At 35.0% G+C, this 8,092-nt stretch overlaps 1 protein-coding gene across 2 annotated transcripts in view; it reads left to right on the forward strand.

Annotated features, from left to right (window-relative positions):
* LOC136031322 (pre-mRNA-splicing factor syf1 homolog) overlaps window positions 1–5,306 on the forward strand; it is a 110,238-nt gene extending 104,932 nt beyond the window's left edge. Inside the window, exons 15-17 of one of the 2 annotated variants that reach the window (XM_065710799.1) lie at window positions 1,142–1,304; window positions 2,443–2,583; window positions 5,174–5,306. In XM_065710799.1, the coding sequence (XP_065566871.1) occupies window positions 1,142–1,304; window positions 2,443–2,583; window positions 5,174–5,229 (360 nt within the window). In that variant the 3' untranslated portion in view covers window positions 5,230–5,306. The remainder of the gene's footprint in view (window positions 1–1,141; window positions 1,305–2,442; window positions 2,584–5,173) is intronic. The other variant, XM_065710800.1, reaches the window with a different exon arrangement.
* Window positions 5,307–8,092: the final 2,786 nt, after the last annotated feature.

The following is an 8,092-nucleotide window of genomic DNA, read 5'->3' on the forward strand; positions in this document are numbered from 1 at the left end:
ATTCTTAAATAATTTAAGAATCTATTGATTCTTACAGTTTTGCTAGAGCTCATATTATATGAACTCTTCGCTCTTCCGACCTCGTCACAAGTGCCATATGAGCTCTTAGCTCTTGTTTCTTCTCTTTTTATTACTTAAACAAGAGAAGCATTAATAAGCCTGTATGTTCTGCAAATAATTCAGTATTTGCAGTCTGTAGAATTTTCAGGAACGATATATCCAGACGCTTTGTGCAATGAAGATGTTAAAAGTAGAATAGCCAAGGTCCAAGGTGTTGTTCACACTTGAAAAGGTTTGAAAGAATAGGAAGGTAAGTTGAAAAATGAGTGCTTCGAAAAACGAAGAGGAGTTGCTAGATAGAGAAATTGCCTACGAATTGTTTTGGGTATCTGACTGACTGACCGTATTTTAAATAGTAAGCTTTGCGAAAAATGTGGTTTAATTCTGCTTTCTAGGGCCATAATGAGAAAATATGAGACGGATAGGACACTTTCTGCGGATGAAGGATGACAGATTGCCAAAGATTGTCCTTGTCGGCCAACCGTCTAGGGTCAAACCACAAGTGGATCGTCCCAGAATGAGGTGGTAGGATATCGTAAGGAAAGATGTAAGGGAAATGGGATTTCTTGGGAGGTTGTAAAGAGGGAGGCTTTGGATAGGATTGGATGAAGTAGGAGCGTATGTAGCTATGTTGGCCTCAGGCGGTTTGGTGCTGCAATGAGTTAGTAGTAGTAGTAGTAGTAAATATACAAATCAATTTGAAGATTTCCTCCTTATTGATGAGACAGTTTTGTGTTCTGTCAGAAAGACACTTAGCTTACCTGAGTAATCCCCAGTTTTGTTGGATTCAATTAGGGTCAGGGATTTTTTTTTTTTTTTTTTAATTAATAAAAATTCTATCGCCAATAAACTTTTTATTGGCGATAGTTTATTAAATAGTTAATAAACATTTTAAAGGGAATTTTTGTTGGTTTTTCAGTTGTTGTTTTCTGGTGAAGTATATTTTGTTCGTTTTTTTCACATTCTTTCAAGCAGAGAAGAAAAAAAATTGTAAATGTGTTTTACTAACCTCTTTGGTGATATGATTGTACAAGAACCTATGATTGCCCAAAATATTTGATTGTGGCATTTACAATTGTAGGTAAATATGATGTCTGCTCAAATGTTGGCACAAGCAGCCTCAGTGTCTGGAACTGTTTCTGATTTAGCACCAGGTGCAAGTGACGGAATGAGAATGCTTGAGGCTCGTGCTGCAGAAGCTGCTGCACTGGAAAGAGCTGCTGTCACCCAGGCTGCTGCTGGAGGTCAGATATTTTTTTTAGTTGACTTTACCGTAAATAACTTAATTATTGCTTATTATATTGCTTATATAAAATCAATTCGCTCTTGTTGGCTAAACATCAAAGAAATTCTCCTAAAAATTGTATTTTTTTTCTTACACCAGTAAATCTTTAGGCTAACTATTGCACTATCAATAGGATTTATTTCTTGTTAGTTTCCTTACTTTTCCAAGCGTCTTAGGCTTGTCCCTTGTTTAGCAGTAAAGAAAAAGCTAACCTTTTTCTGACTACTTAAAAGTTGGGGTCTGTTCATTGTCCTCTTGCCTGGGACCAGTAATCACGGGCCGTATTCAGAAAAACTTCACCAAACCATTTTTGGTATATACACTAAATATCAAATACGTATAAATAAAGAAACAATCAAAAGGGGTCTATTACTGTCAACATCTATGAAAACATTTATGCTATAATATTAAAGATTAATATTAATATTAAAGATATTGAGGTGGATTGATTATTATGAAAAACATGAACGGAATTGTAGAAGAGGGTAGGAGCAAAATGTATGTGGGATGGAGGACTAAAAGTGTCACCCCTGAGCGATATATGATACTGACATGCCTTGTAGAATGAGTATTTCATTATTCCATTAAGTAAGAAATAGGTAGTAAATCGTAGAATGCTTAAAAGCTCAAGGAGCTCAGTGTCAGTAGCGAACTGATAGGGGGGAGAGGGAGTATGAACTGATCAAGAGATGTTGTACCATTAGTATTGACAATCTGTTTAGAAAGGGTGAGAATTTCTATTATTAAGCTTATTTGTGTGGAGTTTGTGTGTCTGGCTGTCAAGATTGATAATAACTGATTTATAACCCAGATAAGATAATTTTTATTCGCAGTGTTTATGCAGCTGTGAAACGCTTAACTGTCCTTCTTTTTTAATTGTAATTTTTCACATGATTAGTCAGCCAACGCCCAACGAAATGGTGAAGAACTTAAAAAGCCAATCTTTTTTATATTTTTAATAAGAAGTCTAGAAATTTGGAAAAATTCAGGGTTTCTAAGGTTGCAGAGCCCCGAGCCTCCTCAGTTCCCGCGTATATCCCAGACTGACAGTCGATTTTTTTTTAATTAGGTTTAAATTAATTCATGATTTTTATTAGCAGGTCGAGGGGGAATAATGTTCGTTCGTGGCGAAACAGCAGCTCGAGACATCGAGGTATCTGAAGCAGCTCGGGTAGCCAACCCTGATGAGATTAATATTGATGAAGAAATCTCGGACGAAGAAGAAGAAGAAGAGAAAGGTAAATTCTGTTAAGGCTTTCAGTCAAGGCTTGTAGATGTGGTATCAGATAATACCGTATATTATTTGAATCCACGTGTCTGTGAAATTATAGTAGTAAAGTTGAGACATTCTTGTGGATGTCAAGTACAATAAAGAAACGTTAAATATTTTGGATGACGGCACGACATGTAGAGATTGCTTAAAATCGGATAATTTAATTTTTAATATTACAAGGTCTCTTGGGTGAAACGAGGAGTTAGTGACTCACCCTCCTGAAACGTAAATGGAGATTTCGCGTCCTTGGAACAGCCTAAAAAGTGAATCAAGCTAGCAAGAATCCTTACGTAAACCAAGGTCTTCCTTTTATATAAAAATACTAAGCAGAAAATTTTCAAGGTGGACAAGTATCGATTCAAACTTTGAAATTTTTAGTGTTGTCATAGGTAGATAGGCTTTGGCCTAGAAGTCATGTAGGCCTTGGCTACGTAAAGTAAATAACAAACACTAAGTAACTCTAAACACCATAGCAAAAATAATGTCACGTCACTTTACATCACATACCATAAGAAAAATAACGCTTCACAAACATATGCACACACCCTGCAAAAGAAATTCCCTATATCCCTTGGCTATTTGAATAAACTGTCCCACCTGTGTACTCTCCCCCTTATTGTATATACCAAAGAACTCAACCCTCAACTCCTTCAGTTCTTTGCAAATAGCCAAGAGATGTGTAGCATCTTCTCTGGTTTTTCCGCGTTGTGGACGCGGGTAAAGACCTTCACTATTCTTTCTTTCCCTTTTCCGTTCTTTTCCCTAATGGAAGAAAGCTAGCTATTTTTGCGCACATTCTTAGATCCTTTCCATTCATACTGTTTAAAAAAACAACCAATTATTAAACTTATTTTACGTGTTAATAAAGGCACGAAGATGACAAATTCGTTAGGTTGGAATGCAATTCTTGTATCTTTTATTCAATCCCTTTAAAGGGATAAGTCCCTAGGGATTAACTCTTAATCTCTTAAATCTGATTTCATCCCTGTTGGTATTTTTGTTATTTTTTCATTGGCAGATGTCACAAACGAAATTCAAATTTTATCCTGTAGCGGATTAATATCCACATATTAGACCTTATTAATAGCCCTTGTTTATATCAACTCGATTTTTTCCTATATTTTAGTATTTAGTATACTTGTAATAACCGATTTATGTTTCTTGTTTCCTTCTTCTTTTTTTTTCTTTCCGGCAAGTCTTTGATTTACTGGATTTTTTTTTTTTTTTTTTTTAATAGTGAAGCTAATTAAGTCAGTGTGGGGCAACGTTAAAACGCTCCGACAGGCGAATTAAATAGGGATACAGGAAATTACGGTAATATCTTTTTAGTTTGTGCATCTTTTCTTCTTCTTTTTTTTTGTTGCGCCAAATTTAAGGGCTTCGCTTTTGCGATTTAGTATTTCATTCATTTGTGCTTTCTGAAATGACTTACTGCATTTTTGTTGTAATAAATGACTGTAATAAAGAACTGAAAGCTTTAGCTTGAGAGTCTTTTGCCACAACAAAATTTGATTGTAAAAACACAATTTTTCCTTGTATTGTGTCACATGCAGTGAAATTTTGAGGTTAAACAGTCATAAGGTGCTACATCGATATAATCCAATTCCGGTTATAAAGGAATGCTCAATTTCTATTTGGTTCGTCACCATTGAAAGGTTTGGAATTGACCCAGACAACTACAAAGAAAGATGATTCTCTTATAAAATACGGAAAATAACCCAGAAAAACTCATAGTCAGTGGAAAAACGAAGAAATGGAAAGAAAATGGAAGCTGCCTAGTTTTGTAATAACCGATTTAATACTGAAAAATGACTCTAGATGGCTGACAGTATTCTTTTTTTACTTTTAATTGCACTTTACCATCTTCTTAAATACAGTATTTCATTCCTACTGTAGTTGTCGAATAGAAACAGTCCTGATGGTTTTGTCGGCCATCCCCTGTCGAAAATATGATAAATATTTTGTGAATATACAATGGCTATCAATAGTTTATTTCAAGATTAGACTATTCACTCTGATGCGATAAATCACTAGGCGTTTGAGATACCCATACATGTTTCTTTTCTATGTATCCCAGGAATAAAAAAAGATATTTGTATATATTTTGGATATGCTCAGTGTTATTATTTTTTTTTTTTTTTTTACCTTCGTTATTTCAGTCTCCATTTAGACTCACATCCTTTTCTGTGTTCTTTTAAAAGATGAAGGCAGCTCAGAAATTTAGCAAGCAAAAACCTCATAGTTGTGGTATCCACCTCCCTCTGCTGGAGGCTCCCCAACTAAAATTCGTCCAAATTTAACCCCCTCCCAAAAAAATTATTTTAGGCCTAAAATTCACTTTTTATGTTTCCCCTTGACCCCCTCCCCCAATGAAAACCAGGAAAACTCTTGATGATATCTCTGTTCTAAAGCTTTGAAGGTGTGCACTAAAGATCGTTTTTAATTGATCTCATCAAGTTACCAGTTTTTGATCCTTTTATTACCTAAAGTCCTTATTTGTTTATTTTTTTGTTGTGGAATTTGGTCATTCTTTTTATTTATTATTTTATTTCTAGATGTACCCATCGAAACAAAGGAAGTCCCCAGAGCAGTTTTTGGAAATCTCGGTTGAAGTAAGAGTTGTGCTGGAATTGGTTCTGACTTTTATATAAAAGAAACAATGTTATATTCTATAAATGCATGAGTTCATATGCTTGTTTGTCTTCATTGTCTTATGAACAGAACTACATGTTGTCATCGGAAAAAAAAAACTTGTATAGAACTACCTAGTATTTACCAAATAATTCAGGATGAAAAAACTGGTTGATTTGTACATTAGTTGGGATAAACGTGAAATGTATCTTTATCACACAGAGGTATAGTATGGAATTTTCATAATTTTATGGAAGGTTTTATGGACGCTTTCATCTAACCACAAAAGGTGGTTATGTTCTTTGAGCTGTTACTTATTTAAAAAAAATAAACCTTCTCTTTTCGTTTTGCTTAAAAACCAATAAATGTGATTGTAATTGAAATTTTTGTGTTTGGATTTGAGCATATACCCAAAATTTTCCCTCGTATACTGTCTTTGGAATGATTTTCTTAAGTTTAGTTTCTTTTTTTTCATAGGAAACTAAAGAGTTTGGATTTAAAATAAAATAATAGGCTGGAAAAGTTTCCTGATATAATTGTGTGTGCTAACATCAACGTTTAAGTGGATTTTTGTTATCGTTTATAGTTTTCGAATCGTGGTCTTTTTATGCTTTTTTTTCGATGCTCTAAACGATATCACCAAATACTGCATAAGATTGACACTTAAAACTATGGGCAATGTTGAATTCAGTATTTTCAAGATATCTGTTTTTGTAATAAAATCAAACCTTTTTTTTTTTTTGTCTTTTACTTTATTTCAAGAAACTAACAAGCTGAAATTTAGACAAGGCAATCTTAATTGTACACTGAGAAACAAAAAAAGCTTTTTTTAGCAAAGGGATAATGACAACATGCCCTTTTAAGCGCTCTCATGTCCACTCTTAATTCAGTTATAAATTTAACGTCTGAACGGCTTTTTCAGGTTAGAAATAAAGATAAAATTGCTGGATAAGATATTCTCAAACATTAGCCCGAATATTTTCCTTTTTTTTCAAATCTTAAGCAAACTCTGTGGATCATGTAAGATCATTTCAAGATTTTTACAAGGAGACTCAACCTCCCAAGGAGTTGCAAGAGGTTGGCTTCAGGTTTGAAGAGGGCTGGCGTGCCTGGGGCAATAACTTGTGGCGGGAGTCCCAAGAACAAATCAAAATGTAGTTAGTCAGTCAAAATTTAGGATCTAAAACTATGCCGTCAAGCTCTCTGCTTCATCTTTTCTTTACTCTCCAGACGTATGTAACTTTATAAGGAATTCAACATGCAAGGATGTATCCAGGATTTTTTTGGGGGGATGGGGATATGGAAGGAGGAAACAAAAAACTACTTAAAAACACATAAATACTTTATGTACTTTTTCACGTTTTTACGAAACAGACAGTTTTATTTGGGAGGGGGGTAAAAACCTACCCCTCTCGCCCTGGATACGGCCTAGTACACATGAATTTCGCTGCATAAAAAAAGATTTTGGCTATTATTCCAAAATGATGATTAAGGTGTGGAAGCATGTTCGCAATTATATGTGTTTTTACCTATTCTACTCTCCAGCCGTTGGCTGATAGAGTGGTGTTCCTAAATCAAATAGTATGCCTGTGAAATCATCTGTGGCTTCATTCCCCTCTAGGTAAAGGTTAATGGTTTTAGACCTCCTCCTGGAAGTTTTCGTAGTTGTGGCATCAATGCAAGTTTTATTCATGAGAGGTAGTGAATAACTAGATGGTTAGAATGAGCTGATGAATCAGAATACTTAGGTTTTTTTTTGGTGGGGGGGGGGTCTGTTAAAGGTTGAGTCATAAGAAATAAACTATTGGAACCGTAACAATCTCGACATTCAAATGGGATAAGAGGTTTGGTCCAATGGAACTAAACTGAGCGTCGGTACTGTTTCTGTTTTCAGTTTTATTAGCTCTATTTATTTTTCTTGGTAAGATTGTCATGCTCTACTCAACATTTAGAAATCCAGGACGATCCTTAGAATCCAATAAATCAAGATCAAATAATAGAAATCAACACCAAACTGTAGAAATCAAGACAACAAGACCAAACCGTAAAATCAAGACCAACATTTTGAAATCCAGAATCATTCTTAAAAATCAGGACCAGTGCATAAAAAATCCAAAGCAAACTGTAAAGGCCCAGTTCAAACTCTAGGAATCGAAGTTAACCATTATAATCCAGATCAATCCACAGAAATTAAGAGCAACATCTAAGAATAAAGATTAATGCATACGAGTTATGACCAGACCCGAGAAATCCTAACGAATTTCGAAAATTCAAGACCAACTGAAGAAATCAAAGCCAATTTCTAAAAATCAAGACCAATCCGAAGAAATCAAGAGATCAATATGTAGAAATCTAGAGCAAGCCCATAGAAATTATGACCAACTCGTAAAAAACTTGACAGACTCTTACCTGCAACCAACTTGTCGTACCCCTGCATACTTGAAGCCAATCCGTTTTAACAGATAGAAGAACAATGTGGTTCTTATGGGTATTTCAAATAACCATGCATTTTTTTTTTAAGTATTCAGCCTTTATAGTAGGTTAGGTTAGGTTTGGGAACTCTACCAAGCGTGGCATAACCGACACCTAACCTACCATGTGTGGATTAGGTGTAGGCTCAGCCAAGCTTGGTACTTTTCCCTAACCTAACCTACTAGCACATACGAAAAAGGCTGAATCTTTTAAAACAGTATGAGTTTGCATGAAATACCAATGATAACCATATTATTTTTCTAGCTGTTAAAACATGTCGGCTGGAGGTACCTGGGAGGGCCATACGTTGGTTGCAGGTATGAGTCTGTCTAGATTTCTACGAGCTGGTCATAATTTGTATGGGCTTGCTC

This window comes from Artemia franciscana, chromosome 9, assembly GCF_032884065.1.
Source record: "Artemia franciscana chromosome 9, ASM3288406v1, whole genome shotgun sequence".
In the NCBI taxonomy this organism is placed as follows: Eukaryota; Metazoa; Arthropoda; class Branchiopoda; order Anostraca; family Artemiidae; genus Artemia; species Artemia franciscana.